Source organism: Aotus nancymaae, unplaced genomic scaffold (genome assembly GCF_030222135.1).
Source record: "Aotus nancymaae isolate 86718 unplaced genomic scaffold, 86718_ANA_hifiasm-v0.15.2.pri h1tg000016l, whole genome shotgun sequence".
NCBI classification, from domain to species: domain Eukaryota; kingdom Metazoa; phylum Chordata; class Mammalia; order Primates; family Aotidae; genus Aotus; species Aotus nancymaae.
In genome coordinates, this window is record NW_026988428.1 from 4,743,436 (window position 1) to 4,759,740 (window position 16,305).

The 16,305-nt window shown below is 38.4% G+C and overlaps 1 protein-coding gene across 2 annotated transcripts in view; it reads left to right on the forward strand.

The window, feature by feature from the left end:
* The window catches only part of LTA4H (leukotriene A4 hydrolase), a 36,457-nt gene that overhangs the window by 11,905 nt on the left and 8,247 nt on the right, over positions 1–16,305 (forward strand). For both annotated transcript variants that reach the window (XM_012469302.2, XM_012469303.3), the window contains exons 5-15: positions 1,295–1,399; positions 2,378–2,430; positions 3,950–4,022; positions 4,283–4,423; positions 5,656–5,679; positions 6,110–6,180; positions 7,244–7,355; positions 7,947–8,091; positions 9,071–9,174; positions 9,886–9,956; positions 14,462–14,516. In XM_012469302.2, coding sequence (XP_012324725.1) covers positions 1,295–1,399; positions 2,378–2,430; positions 3,950–4,022; positions 4,283–4,423; positions 5,656–5,679; positions 6,110–6,180; positions 7,244–7,355; positions 7,947–8,091; positions 9,071–9,174; positions 9,886–9,956; positions 14,462–14,516 — 954 coding nt within the window. The remainder of the gene's footprint in view (positions 1–1,294; positions 1,400–2,377; positions 2,431–3,949; positions 4,023–4,282; positions 4,424–5,655; positions 5,680–6,109; positions 6,181–7,243; positions 7,356–7,946; positions 8,092–9,070; positions 9,175–9,885; positions 9,957–14,461; positions 14,517–16,305) is intronic.

Consider the following 16,305-nt stretch of genomic DNA (forward strand, 5'->3'; position numbering starts at 1 on the left):
TGGGGCCTTCTTACTTCCCAAATCATCCCACAACCGAATTACACCTAGGATAGCGCAATGATGTATTATACTTGGAGGCAAAGAATTCTAGGGCTCTGGTTCTTCTCTACCACTTAATAACTGTGTGAAGTCCCAGCTACTCGGGTGGCTGAGGTGTGAAGATCACTTGAACTCAGAAGTTCAAGGCCAGCCTGGGCGACATAGCAAGACCCCATTTCTAAATAAATAAATAAATAATGATATGACCCGTGAGCAAGTTTTATGACCTCACAACCTAAGTTGGCTCATGTATATAACGTATCACCACCTAAATGAAGGAAGGTGGCTAAATCACATTATTTCCTGAATGTTTTTGTGCTTTAGAATCTATAATTGTAGCACTGGTTCAGGAGCTCCTAATCCTGTGCCTGCCTCATCGGAGTTTTGCATCCTGAGCCATGCAAGAAGAACATGAAACTCTAGCCCCTACTGGAATGTATTCTTGCTTGATCATTAATACTTGGCAGAGTCCTTTATTCTGGCATTCGTCAGAAATCAAACTTTCTGAATCATGGAGCTAGGATACACAGTTAAATGACCCATAAGGGTCTTTTCCATACAGATTTCCAGAGAAAATTGTTTGAAAGTTTTTGGCAATAAATTTTAATTTTTCACAGCTACTACTTTTAAAAGGTTCCTCTATTTTTAACTCCAAGTGTCAAAACAAAGTTGTTCAAAACTATTCTGTCCTACAGTGAGTATAATGTCCTTTTGAATCTGTTTTGTGAGTGTTGGGGGAGCAGGGATGGTGGCTGCCATTGCCAGGCGTGGTGCTGGACTCTTGTTTATTTCTTGCAACAAGCCTTTGAAGTTTTAGACTTACTTGATGGGGAAACTGAGGCTCAGGGGATATATTTATTTACTCAAGTTTGTTCAGTTAGTTAGTAGGTGGCAGAGCTGGGATTTTAATCCAGTTTCTACCAAAACTCTGCTCTTAATGTACATGGGTGAATGGATAGAAATTCACGTTTGCTTTTAAAGAAGCCAGTTTTCCATATTGCTAATTTTATTTATAAAACTGATATATATAAAATATATATATGTATAAAATATATATATAATATATATATAATATATATATATATAAATATATACTTTTTGTATAGATATATGTACTTTATATATATATATATATACTTTCTGTATTCATAGTCTGTTTATTACTCAAGGGCAGGAAAAGGTTATTTTACATATATAGTTTAAGACACATAGAAGCTTTTATTTATGACTAGAAATGATTTGTCTCCTTGATTAGGTGTCTGTCCCTAAAGAACTGGTGGCACTTATGAGTGCTATTCGTGATGGAGAAGCACCTGACCCAGAAGACCCAAGCAGGAAAATATACAAATTCATCCAAAAAGTAAGGTCCTAGGGTCTAGATTTTTGTTTTCATTGGCAGTAAACTACAGTTAGCTTGTATACATCCAGAGGACAAAATTACTTTTGAAACATTTCAGAATTTTGAGAACAGCTTTTGGTTTTTATTGTCTTCATTTCTTTTTCTTTTGTGCTTTTAAAGGGTTTTGTCCTACTTACAGAGTGTTGCATTGAAGAGAGGGTTTGTTGTAGAGACAGTAGAGAGCGTGCCTGTTTTCACTTTCCCTCACTCTAGTCAGGGGCTGGCTTCCTGTTTTTTTGTGTTCTTACACTTTCACCTACCCTGGTACTATGGTGTGGGCAAGTGGCTGTTGAGAGTGTCTGCAGATAGAGGAGTCAAGACTGAAAAAGCACTCAGTTACAGTCCTGGTAATTAGACAGATATCTTTGACCTTTAATGAACAGCATGTGTATGGATACGTGAGTGTGTGTGTGTGTGTTTTCTTAATTGACCTCACAATGGGTAATTTGGCTTCCACTGCAGCTTCTGTGGTTCCAAGCTCCCATAACTTTGGCATCTACTTATTGTCAAGTTACTCTGTCTCTACAACATGCCAATAGTGCTTTGAAACATAAAGGAATTACAAAACAAAACATTTTAAAAATCAGAAGGAAAAAGACAAACACACAGGAAAAGCACAGTTGCTTTCTGTAGATTACTTTTTGACAAGCGTAAAATGCACCTTTTAATAGTATGTGTGATCTCATTTTTCACGTGAGAAGCTTTTGTTCCAAGCAGAATAAAAGGAAAATAGATGTTTTGAACAATGATGTGTATCACAATTTCAAGCTGTATGTTACAAATGAGAACTATATGAGAAGTATAAAAGGAAAGTTCTCCCTACTAATATTAGGAGATTTGAAAGGGAATTTACTTACTTTTAAATCTAGATTCTCTTACCGCGTGACACTTGTGAACACTAATGGAAGCCCGGCGTGTGCGTTTGTTTGCCCTCTTTAGGTGCCGATTCCCTGCTACCTGATTGCTTTAGTTGTTGGAGCTTTAGAAAGCAGGTGAGCTTTTGGAACAATTTTCAGGTTTGTGAAAAGATCAAAACTTAGGTGTCTTGAATGTCTCTCAAGGTTAATTGATTGATGATTTGCCTATTTCTTCAGATAATCAAGCCGACAGCTCTAGAAAAATTCAAATCTAAATATAAAATGTAGGCAACAAATTAATTTTACATTTAAAAATCTTGACCAGTTACCCCTTAGATTTTTCAAGTATTGTAAAATGAGCATGCTCTTACCTTTAGTTAGAGATCTGGATTCTCTTGTAAGCTTAAACAAGTCACTCTTAATCTTTGTTTCCTTATCCTAGAAATGATAATGTCTTACATTCCTACCTCATAGGGTGATTATGTGAAACAAATGAGATAAGATATATTAAAGCACTTGGAAGCCTACAAATATTACAGATACGTAAGATATTTTATTAATGTTTTACCAATAGCTAGAGTGCCCTTCCTTCTTAATTTTTTGTTTGTTCTTAGTTTTAAACACATTTAACGGTTTTAAGGTGTGCCATTCAGTAGTGTTAAGTATATTCACATTGTTGTGAAACAGATCTTCAGAAGTTTTTTATTTTGCAAAACTGAAACTCTGTAGCATTAAATAATAGCTCCTCTCCCCTATCTCCACCGCCAGTCCCTGACCGCCCATTCTATTTTCTGTTCCTGTGAATTTGACTACTTTAGATACCTCACATAAGTAGAATCATACAGTATGATTTTATCTTTTTGTGTCTGGCTTATTTCATCTGGTGTAATGACCTTAAGGTTTATCCATGTTATAGCATCTGACAGAATTTCCTTCCTTTTCTATTTATTTCTTCTTATAAAAGAGTATTCAACTTTTAAGTGCATAACAAAGTTTATACCCCTTCCTTTTCTAGAATAGTCTTGTAGGCTGGGCTCAGTGGCTCACGCCTGTATTCCCATCACTTTGGGAGGCCAAGGTGGGAGGATTGCTTGAGCCCAGGAATTCGAGACCAGTCTGGGCAACATAAGTGAGCCCTTTGTCTCTACAAAAAAATCAAAAATTAGTCGGGCATGGTGGTATATGCCTGTAGTCCCAGCTGCTCAGGAGGCTGAGGTAGGAGGATTGCTTGAGCCCAGGAGGCAGAGGCTGCAGTAAGCTGTGATGGTGCCACTACACTCAGCCTGGGAAACAGAGTGAGACCTGTATCCAATAGTTTCTTATGAGTTGTGACTGGATTTCTATAATTGTGAGATTGAGGGATGAAATGAGACTCCCAAGAGGTCTTATAAGAGGCAACAAACTAATTGGGGACACTTTGCCTCTTGATTTTCCTATGGCCTAGCCTGTACCTCCTTAGAGAGCTGTGTATCTATTGCTGCATATACAACAGCAGGTTTGCAGCTCATGCCATTTAACCTCATCCCTTTCCCAGAAGCACATGGTAAATGTACTCTCACTGTAAGGTTTTGTCTACAAGACATTAAATACCTTTTAGAATCAGATGAACCATTTGCTGTGAATTTCTTCTTTATTAAGCTTTTTAATCTTGCAGGCAAATTGGCCCAAGAACTTTGGTGTGGTCTGAGAAAGAGCAGGTGGAAAAGTCTGCTTACGAGTTTTCTGAGGTTGGTCATGTAGTTTTCCTTTGTAATCATTGTGATAGACAGTAGATTGAAGATTTTCAGTGTGAAATGTGATAGTTTTAAGTGATACAGGGAAAAAGCAGATTGTCTTTTATGTAGATTTGCAGTTGCTACATTCTTTTTATCCTTTTCATTTAAAGTAAACATCAACTTGTAACCTTCATAGAAAGCAGTATACGATTTTAAGAAATGTATAATGGTGATAATTAAGAGATACAAACATATATGTGTTGATTTTTCAGACCGAATCTATGCTTAAAATTGCAGAAGATCTGGGAGGACCATATGTATGGGGACAGTATGACCTATTGGTCCTGCCACCATCCTTCCCTTATGGTGGCATGGAGAATCCTTGCCTTACTTTTGTGACCCCCACTCTACTGGTAAGTGTAAATATTTCTTCATTTGAAATTGCCATCTTTCAAAAATAAACTTAGCTAGAAAGAACCTTAAGAGTCCTAATAATGTGTGTGTGTGTGCGCGCGCGTGTATGTGTGTGTGTATATATATATGTAAAGAACCTTAGAGTCCTAATAATGTATATACATATAAAAATCTTTTCTCTTGTTCATGTAACCCTTGTTTCTAATTTTATTGTTTATTGTGGTTATCACAATCTCGTTTCTTTTTTGTTTTTGTTTTGAGATGGAGTCTGGCTCTGTCGCCCAGGCTGGAGTGCAGTGGCATGATCTCGGCTCACTGCAACCTCTGCCTCCCGGGTTCAAGCAATTCTCCTGCCTAAGCCTCCTAAGTAGCTGGGACTACACCACCATGCCCAACTAATTTTTGTATCTTTAGTAGAGATGAGGTTTCACCATGTTGGCCAGGATGGTCTCGATCTCATGACCTCATGATCCACCCGCCTCAGCCTCCCAAAGTGCTGGGCTTATAGGCATGAGCCACCACGCCCGGCCTCAATCTCGTTTTTGAAAGGAAAATAATCTGGCCATTTGGGGAAGGAGAATATTATGTTCATGGTATTTGGGGATGTTGGGCGTGGGGGTGCTGTGTAACAACAATTCATTGATAAATTATATATCCAGACAAACAAACTAAACCATTTACACTTGGTAAATTAAAAAAAAATTTAGGTACAATGAAAAAAAAAATTAGTACACCATGTATAGGCAAGGATTAGGCCCATGGCACACTGCTATGTTTAATATGCCTGTGAGCTACTTTAAATTCTTCCTAGAACCAAATGAGTGATGAATTAGCAATAAAATAAGTAAAATACACCACAGGACACATAGGACACTCTAAAGTTTTATTTAATATATTTTGGGTAATAGGAGAGAAAGAAAGTGATGGGTAAATAAGAGCAGATATAAAAATGGAAGTAGAGGGAATGTTTCATGGAAGTTAGGCACAAATAGACTGGCTCTCATTGTATTGCAAAAATTCCCTAGAATTAGGGCAAGAAAGAATGATGCTAATTTTGAGTTCTGTGTTTTTTTGTGTTTTCAATTAATGTCTCTTTTAACCTCTTTGACATACTGTAGTAGAAATGCAGTGAACCACCAGCGCCAGTATACTAGATGTTTAGGTAGGCAATGTTTTAGATAGTCTGTAATTTGATTACTAAAATACTAATGTAATTTTCTTTTTTTTGTAGGCAGGAGACAAGTCACTCTCCAATGTAAGTTAAACTTTTTCATTATGGCTTTACCGTCAAGAAGTGTTAAATCAACTGATTTTAAAACGCTCCTTGCATTTTTATGTTAAAGATATGGTTATAAAAGACAATTTCGGGACTCTTGTCACATTATTATATTAACAATTAGATTTAATAGGTTTAAGGAAATTTTATGGTTTGATCTTTTCATATATTTATGAAATATGTTTAATGCAGTGATTTATCTAGTATTTTCTAAGTAATTTTTGTTTTCTAATTACTTTATATCGTATTTGTATGTGTGTCTTTCGTTAAAGATTTTTGCTGAACTAACTTCCTGAAAGTCTCAACTAATATTTTTTAAAAATTGAGTAACACAGAGTGTTTACAGAATGGGTTATTTTAGGTTAAGATAATTAGTCTTACTATTAATCACTTACACTGTTTTCTGTAGGTCATTGCTCATGAAATATCTCATAGCTGGACAGGGAATTTAGTGACCAACAAAACTTGGGATCACTTTTGGTAAGATTTTTGTTATGATTTATTTATTGGTTCTTGTTACTGATTTGTTTTTCCCCTGCCTCTTACCACTCAGAATTGTTTTGTGTATATCTCTTGTTTTTCTTCATTATCATCTCTTTGGTAGGCAGGGATTTTTTTTTTTTTAATTGGAGACAAGGTCTCACTCTGTTGCCCAGGCTGTAGTGGAGTGGTGTGATCTCTGCTAACTGCAGCTACAGGGTTGCAATCCTCCCTCCTCAGCCTCCCAAGTGGCTGAGACTACAGGCACATGCTACTGTGCCTGGCTAATTTTTGTATTTTTTGTAGAGACGGGATTTTACCATGTTGCTGAGGCTGGTCTCGAACTCCTGAGCTCAAGTAATCTGCCCACCTCTGCCTCCCAAAGTGCTAGGATTACAGACATAAGCCACCGTGCCCAGCCAACAGAATTTTTTTTTTTTTTTTGAGATGGAATCTCACTCTGTTGCCCAGGCTGGAGTGTAGCAGTGCGATCTCGGCTCACTGCAACCCCTGCCTCCCAGTTCAAGCGATTCTCATGCCTCAGCCTCCTGAGTAGCTGGGACTACAGGTGCATGCCACCATGCCTGGCTAATTTTTGTATTTTTAGTAGAGATGGGGTTTTGCCATGTTGGCCGGGCTGGTCTCAAACTCCTGACCTCAGGTAATTCTCTCGATTGGCCTCCCAAAGTGCTAGGCTTACAGATGTGGGCCACTGTGCCCAGACAACAAGGATATTTTTTAAAAATTCTGTAACACTTATTATAGTGTTAGGTTCAGTCTAGGTGTTAAGTTTATGTTTATCTAGTTCCTGATATAGTCACACTTTTAACATATGGGCATGCAAGAGCAGAACCAGGGCTTAACTTTCCTGCTGCCATCTGCTGGGCTGGGCTTCCCATTGGTCTGGATTGACTGCCTGGGAGCCAGAGTTGGCTTAAACTGTAGTGGTCATGCCTTACAACTGCTTTCCTCTGTAGAAAAGCCAAAAAGAAAATATCTTCTTGATTGAAATGTCTTTTCTTCTCTGCTGTGTCCATGTTTTTATTAAAACACTTTTTTTCAGGTTAAATGAGGGACATACTGTGTACCTGGAACGCCACATTTGCGGACGATTGTTTGGTGAAAAGTTCAGACATTTTAATGCACTGGGAGGATGGGGAGAACTACAGAATTCGGTAAAGGAGTCAAAGTTTTAAAAACCTTCATCTGAAGTTGTATAGGTGTTAAAAACTGAGTTTTTATAAAAGCACCTTTACTATGTAGCAACCAAAAAGTCATTTTGACAAATGTGGAAAGTGAAGTCGATGCTGGTATAACACTGTATTGATCCCATGCCATTCATTGTTTTGTGTAAGGTAGTTTTCATGACCTGATCTAAACTGGGAGCTATGGGACCTCACTGGTCTTTGCTATTAATATAGCTGTTTACTGTGTTTGAATTTTATCTGGTACATTTATGTCATTTTTAAATGCTGTCTCCTGAAAGCCCAATTTGCTGACCAGGCATTAAATCATTTTTCTAGTCTTTTTATAAGAATAAAGCCTATATTATTGAGCAAGAAATATCAGAGAACATTACATAAGTAAGCATTCTGTTAATAGATTTCCAGAAGTGTATGCCAACATACCCTAGTATTCCAGTCTCCAAGTTTAAGTTCTAGATTCCCCTAAAGTTACACCGAGTGAAGTAATACTTCCTTATTAGCTTATTTCTGTGGTGATACAGTCTTTCTATATGAATATCCCTCTAATTTCATGTCTTGCAGGTAAAGACATTTGGGGAGACACATCCTTTCACCAAACTTGTGGTTGATCTGACAGATGTAGACCCTGATGTAGCTTATTCTTCAGTTCCCTATGAGAAGGGCTTTGCTTTACTTTTTTACCTTGAACAACTGCTTGGAGGACCAGGTAAGTAGTGGGTATTTTATGATTTTTTTATTTTTATTTTTGAGGGTAATGTGAGAATTAGGAAGAATTGTAAACTATTGTTTTGTGCCATTTAATACTTCCAATTCATTCTGCATGTAGCTGCTGAAGAAATCTGTACTGTTTTCTAATGTTTCTCTCGACTTAAAACCATTAATAACCCCTAAGGTTTAAATTATGCTGCTTAATTTTTAAAAAAATCTCATTAGTTTTTGAAATTAGGATAATAGTATGTACTCCCTGAAAACATTTCTATGGTACAGAAGTTTATAAGAGTAACAAGTGAGAGTCTATCAACCCCTTTCCACTCCCCAGGGGTAACCACTGTTAGCAGTTTGGCGTGTATGGCTCCAGATCATTTTCTAGATGTAAATTAAGCAGACAAATAAATACATATAATTATTTTAATTACAAAAAAATGATCATACTATATATTGGTTCTGCATTTGTGTTTTGTTTTGCTCAATATTTCACATACATCCTATGTCAGTACATACAAATCTGTCTGATACTTTTTAATGCCATCATGCTATTTCATTACAAAGATATGCTGAGTTATATACCCATCCCCCGTTGGACATTGAGGTGTTCTCCTTGGTTGATTGACTTGGAAGGCTGTCTGTCACCTGGATCCATTCCACCTGTCTAGTCTTATTTTTCTCCTTTCTAGTCATATGAGGGTTAATTGCTTTTAGAGCTTGGGTTGTGCATTCCTTTTCTGTGTCTTTATGTGTTTAGAAGTTCTCTTCTCCCTTCCACTGAATTACATATATTCTTCAAGGCCCAACTTAAGTCCCACCTCCTTTTCTGAACATTCTTTCACTCTAAAAGTTTTCATAGATTTCCTTATTCTCTGAATGTTCTCTGTTCTCTGTGGTTAATAGTACAATGCCAGACACACACACAAAATGTCAAATAACTACCTTTCTATGAATTGATTTCTTTTCTTTTTTACTCTTAGAGGTTTTCCTAGGATTCTTAAAAGCTTATGTTGAGAAATTTTCCTATAAGAGCATAACTACTGATGACTGGAAGGATTTCCTGTATTCCCATTTTAAAGATAAGGTTGGATTTTAAAACCTTTTCTATTTTTCATGCTCAGTATAATCTATTTATTTACTGATTACGTTAACTTGAATTATCTAATAGTAGTATTGGTTCAGAACTTGTTATAGGACTCGATCTCTCATTGCATATTTTTTCTGTCTTAAATGTGATCGCAACCACGTGAACTAACTGTAGAATTTTCCTATTTCAGAGAGGTCATCAATAATAGGTTCAGAATTCGATCGTCTATAAGTGCTTAATTTTCCTATTTTAATTATTTAACAACACACTAGTGATAAATATAAATTTTAGAAGATAAATGAGGTGATGGATATATTAATTAGCTTGACTTAGTCCACATTGGATACATATATCAAAACATCACATTGTGTCACAGAAGTATACACAATTATGATCTAGGCCGGGCGTGGTGGCTCACGCCTATAATCCAAGCACTTTGGAGGCCAAGGCGGGCGGATCACCTGAGGACGGGAGTTCAAGACCAGCCTGACCAACATGGTGAAACCCCTTCTTAAAAAAACAAAACAAAACAAAACAATTATGATCTATCAATTTAAAATATTAATTTTTAAAAGAAATTTAGAAATTATCTTGCTATGGCAGAGTAGACAAAATTATATATCTAAGGACTTAGAAGTTTGTTAAAAATTTTTTTTTTCAACAGGAAGGGGTATTCTGTTGTAAACTGTGAATTCTTACTATTCACAGGTTGATGTTCTCAATCAAGTTGATTGGAATGCCTGGCTCTACTCTCCTGGACTGCCTCCTATAAAACCTAAGTAAGTACTTGCCTGCTAATGCTTCCTTCTCATTCTCCTAAATCCTAGAGCTGCTCAAAATATCGGAAAGAATAATATGCCTTCCTGAAACTGTTACTAATTAATGAGAGAGCAGAGTTCTTAAGGTGTTTTGGCCTTAGCCCTGAGGCCAAAAGAATAATTCCCACAGTTTACAAATATGGTTTTTCACTTCAAGTAATTATTGAGTGGCTCCTTTCTGCACAAGGATGGTGAGGGATTTAGAAAAGAATAAGCTATTGTCTCTTCCTTCAAACTTTTGCAAGAAAAATATTTTGTAAGTATTATGTTAATTACAGCACTGTTGTAAGTTATTATCCCCATTTCCCAAGGAGGTAAGTTAGATTTAGCTAGGTAAAGTATCTTGCCCTAGGTTGCATAGCTAGTAAGTAAAAGTTGAGACTCAAACCCTGGCAAATTCATTGCCTCCAATATCTCCTCCCCTCCCCTCCTTTCCCCTCCCCTCCCCCTCCCACTCCCTCTCCCACTCTGTGGCCCAGGCTGGCATGCAGTGGTGTGATCTCAGCTCACTGCAACCTATGCCTCCTGGGCCCACGTGATCCTCCCACCTCAGCCTTGCAAGTAGCTGGGATCACTGATGCACACACTACCACACCCAGCTGTTTTTGTATTTTTGCGAGAGGCAGGATTTTACCATGTTATCCAGGCTGGTCTTGAACTCCTGAGCTCAAGCGATCTGCCTGTCTTCGCCTCCCAGAGTGCTAGGATTATAGGCATGAGCCACCGCACCTGGCCTCAATATACTGCTTTTTATACTGAACCTTCTCCTTAAATCGGACCTGAACCCTGGTCTTTCACAAGTTGTGTGAGAACACTGACTATGGCATGTTCCAGCCTCTTGTTGCCTTTCTTCTGGATCACTGAAATTGCCTACCAGCTTCTCTTAAACAGGCCAATGTTTAATTGATGTGCAGGGGAGCAGGAGGAGAGAAGCTAGGAAACAAGGCCTAGTCATGCTTGTTTGTAAAGCACTTTAAACAGCCAGGCTGAGAAGGGTTTGGTTGAGAAGTTATTGGGAGTTTTGAGTATGGAAGAGATGTGGTCAGAGTTGCCCACTAACTGGGCAGTCATGGTTATCATAGACTCTGGTGGGAAACAGGAGCTCAGTCAGGGAGGGGTGATTACAATAGAATGTTTTGAATTTTGTTTTGGAAAGACAGGTGGCACAAATTATCAGTAAAGCCCCCCGCTTTTTTTTTTAAAGATGGGGTTTCACCATGATAGCCAGGCTCTTGAACTCCTGACCTTGGGTGATCCACCCACCTTGGCCTCCCAAAGTGCTAGGATTACAGGCGTGAGCCAGCACGCCCAGCCAAGTAAACCCTTTTAAAGTCTAAAAAAGGTATCAGCAAAAATAATACTTTAGATTTTTTTTTCTAGCACTTCAGTGTTTAAGAAGTGCTGTGCATTATCTTGTTAATTCTTACAACAGCCTTACTAGAGATTATGAGGACCTGAAGTAATACAAAGGCAGTGGGAAAAGAAAGGAGTAACTGAGAGAAGAGATGTTTGGGGGTTAGAATCTATTGGAAACTGGCCATGGGGAGAAAAAAAGAAATAAAAAATGACTGAGCAGAGATATTGTAAAGATTCAGCTCAGTCCAGCATACGTTTGTTGTTAGGCACTAATATGATGAATAAGGAACTCACAGAGCAAACATGTATGTATCAAGTAATTATTAATATAAAGAAAAGTATTTTTTAAAAAATACCTAGTAAGTGTTGCAGGTGAGGAAACTATTAACTTTAATAGTTATGGATTTGGATATCGTCTTGGAGATGACTTACGAAGACGAATACAAGAAGTAAAGTTTAGAACCTTAGAGGATCTCCATTTGAGAGCTAGGACAGAGGAAAGATACTAGCGAAATAAATGGAAAATTAAAAAGAGCTTTCAAAGGTTAGTTCATTGTTAAGAAAGCTGTGGGAAGAAATACTTTAAAAGTGGTACAGAGAGTGGTCAGCGGTGCAGTGTGCTGTACAATTATGAGGAGCCTGAGAATAAAAGCATAGAATTTGGAGTTTGGAGTCTTTTCAAAGACTCTAACTTCAGGGACCTGATAAGGGCAAAAGACAGTTCCCGCAAGTTTTAAGAGTAGGGAAGGCTTTGACCATTGCTTTTAAAATTAGAGAAATCTGGGTAGAAAATTAGTTCTTCAAAAGTGTTTCTTTGATATTACTGCTGCTAAGGGATCCTTTTTGGGCCTTGGTTCATTCTAGATTCCTTAAGATTGCTTTCAAGTAATACCAAATGCTGGAGGAACCCTGGAATCATTCCTGTGCCCAGGAATTCCGTAAAGAGAGAGTATCTTAGAAAATCTCAAACCACAGAAAATACTTTGATCCATTGCAGCACGGAATCTTGGCTTCCACGATCCTCTTTTTATAATGCTCTCATCATTTGTACATGTATTTAAATATCTCTTGAGTCTATCCACGTCTCTCCGTTTCTGCCACCACAGTTCAAGTTCAGTCTCACATCTTCACATCCTGGAAGACTGTTCTGGCACCCAAACTGGGCACTTGTATCTGTTCTGACTTAGCCACTCTCCACATTAAAGCTAGAGTAAACCTTTAAAAGCACAAATGTGTCATGGTGTCCTCCTGCTTAGCAGTCTCCACTGGTGTCTCCTTGCTCTTGGGCTAAGACAAAATCCTTTAATGGGAATTCTGAGCTCCTAACAGTCTAGCTCCCTTTGCTTCAGTCACACTGGCAGTTTTGTGATTTCTCGAACTCTCCATATGTCCTCCAACATAGTACCTGAGCGTGCTGTTCCCTCTACCTAGAGCCCTTTGCCCAGTTAATTCCAATCTCAGCTCAGGAACCACTTCCTCATGGAAGCATTTCTTGACATCCCTGCCCAGGTCAAATCTTCCATTCTAAGGCTTCTTAGTGCTGTATCCTCTCTTCACAGCATTTGCACAGTTCTAACTTTACATTTATTTGTGTGATTAAAGTATTTCCCCTTCGATATACTGTAAGCACCATGAGAACAAGGCACCTATCTGGTTTTGCTCTTTACTTTTCTTAAGACTTTGCCATAAGTAGGGTCCTTTCCCAGGCTAATTCTTAACTTAGTACTTTTAATTACACTAATAAGGAAGTTTTCAGGACACTAAGAAACAGACCAGCCAAAGGTTTTCCACTTTCCTATTTTTTTTTCTTTTTTGAGACAGAGTCTCACTCTGTCATCCAGGCTGGAGTGCAGTGGCATGATCTTGGCTCACTGCAACCTCTGCCTCCCAGGTTCAAGCAGTTCTCCTGCCTTGTCTCCTGAGTAGCTGGGACTACAGGTGCATGCCACCACGGCTGGCTAATTTTTTGTATTTTTAGTAGACACGGGGTTTCACTCTGCTAGCCAGGATGGTCTCGATCTCCTGATCTCATGATCTGCCTGCCTCGGCCCCCAAAATGCTGGGATTACAGGCGTGAACCACTGCGTCCAGCCTTTCCTACTGTTTTTTAAGAAATCAATGCTGTTGTTTTAGTCGAAGGCAGTGTACTGCCTGAGCAGCCAAGGACCTCTGATCCCACCTGTTCTTGAGGACAAAATGGCATGCCTGCAGTCTGCAACCTGACACTTCATGTAATAAACTGGCAGCTACTTCGAGGTGGGAGCTGTGTTGGCCCCTTTATTGTCTCCTCTAGGGAACAAACAAGGAGTACCAGTCACAACTCTCTTAAAGGGAGGTTCAGTGGTAACTTCTAATCAGAACTTACTTCATTTAGGCCTTAAGGGGAAGGTGCCTCTCTGTTCTCTAATACGAGCATTTCAGAGTATGCAAGCATGATTTATAGACAAAGAGGGATGTTTTGTGAGAATTTTGCACATACTACGTGTTCTTTCCTGTCATTGCAAAATATATGACTTCTAAGTTGAGAACACACAAATGTTGGTATAATTTGCTTTGGTTAACAATGTGTTAATTTCATTTTCTTCTGAAAAGAAAGGAATGAAATCATCACACAATGGTATCAGACTCTCTCAAAGGTCTAGAATCTAGAACAGTGCCAATCATGTAGCAGGTGCTTGCAGGTTAGATGATTAGATGTTTGGAACAATAAGGTAAAATCCATGAGAACGAGGACTTTGTATTGTTCATCATGTTGTCTTGAGTGCCTAGAACTGTTTCTGCCATACAGTAAATATGCTCAACTGATTTCAACTACTTTAACATATCCTACTTGAGCACATGACAGTCTTTTACTGAGGTGCTTTGGCGTTCTCTCTAAAAGATAGACAGGTGTTTCATTAGTGTAGATTAATCCACTTGGATTTGTGAGTTCTTGGATGATGCCAGTAGTATGTAAGTTAGGTAAAATATTTCCTATTTTCATCACTTTGGAGTTTGTTTTCCTTATTTAAAAGGGACTTTGAAATTTATGTACTGTAGCTTTCAAACTGCATTTCTGCAAAAGCATGGGCATTTTTATACAATTTAATCTTTAACTTTTATCTTTGCAGTTATGATATGACTCTGACAAATGCCTGTATTGCCTTAAGTCAAAGATGGATTACTGTAAGTAATAATGTGTGATTTTTTTATTCCTTTTTGAATTGTGGAAATATGTCTTTACTCATGACGGAGGAAGGGTAATTTAAATCACAAAAAGTTGTATTTGGAAAGGCTATTTGAAAGTCAGATCTATCTAAGGTGATACTGTATCTATTCTCAATGTAGAAGATTAAGAGTTTGTTTTGAGACAGGGTCTTGCTCTGTTGCCCAGGCTGGAGTGCAGTGGCGCCATCATGGCTCTTGCGGCCTCAACCTCCTGGGCTCAGTCACCCCACCTCCACCTCATGCCTGTAGCTGGGACTGCAGGCATGAGCCACCATGCCTGGCTAATTTAAAACTTTTTATACAAACAGGGTCTATGTTGTACAGGCTGATCTCAAACTCCTGGTCTCCAGCGATTCTCCCACCGTGCTAGAATTACAGGCACGAGCCACTGTGCCCAGCCTAGAAAATTAAGTTTTATGGTGAGAAAAAACAGATGTTGAGGGCATTAATCCTGATGTTTCTTGCTTCTTAACTCTTAAAATATGCAAAAGTATTTGTATCTTACCTTTCTTCTTTTCCTTTTAAATAATTTATAAGATACTGCTTCCAATATAGCAATTACACATACCACCTAAATGTCAAATGATCTTGGGTGACCAACTGCTAATGCTCTTAGTGATGGGAAGAATCGAGGCACTTTTGCTTTGTCAGTAACTTTGTTCACTTTCTTTGAAGCTTCTTAAAGAGAAGCTTCTTCATGTATGTACTAAAATATAACCCTTTACTGAAGCCAAAATAAGGATGTGCCCTGGATAATCCTTTAATGAAAAAATAACAGAAAATTTAGGAATAATTTCATTCCTATTAATTTGCAACAGATATATAACTTTTTAAGTAATTTCAACTTTTAAGTTCGGGGGCATACATGCAGGTTTGTTACATGTACACATTGTATGATGCTGAGGTTTGGGGTATGAATGATCCCATCACCCAGGTACTGAGCATAGTACCCAATAGTTTTGCAATCCTTGCCCCCCTCCCAGTAGTCCCCAGTGTCTATTGTTGCCACTTTTATGTCCATGAGTACCTAGTTGTTCAGCTCTCTCTTATATGTGAGAACATGCTATATTTGGTTTTCTGTTCGTGTTAATTCACTTAGGATAATGGCCTCTGCTGTGCAACCAATGTAGCTGTTGCCTTTTGAAACTTGTTTCTAAAGCTTACTTGACCAGTATTTCTTCACATATTACTACGTACAAAATGCTGCATCACACACTATGAAAAGCAGAGGTGGATTTACTTTTGAAGCATCTATGGTTTAATTAAGACATTAGATTCATACAGGAATAATAAACGCTAAGCAGTAAGTGATGAGCAGCATGAAGATACAGGTGAAGTAAGAGGTGGACAGAAGGAGCCATTACAGAATTTCCGCCTGGGGCTGGGAGAGTTGGAACTGGCTGCAGCCTCAGCGCTTCTTACAAAAGCCGGGTTTGAAGATGGTTAGGTCATGGATGAGGTGCGGGAGGACCTTCTGGTGAGAGGAACCGTGTTTAAGCAAAGGATTTTATTGAAAGCAGCAACAAAACTTAGTATTTATTAGAAATTTTTCTTTTGGCACTCCTCTTTCATTGGTTTGCCTATGATTTGATAGGGTCAGATTTCATAATTAGAGACGCAACTGACATAAACACATTTGGAACAAATGCAGCTGACTTAGCATAGGAATGAACAAGTGGGAGCAGAAGAGCCACAGACACCAGAGGGCAGCCTACCCACTCTGAGGGTCAGCACGCCCTGACCATCA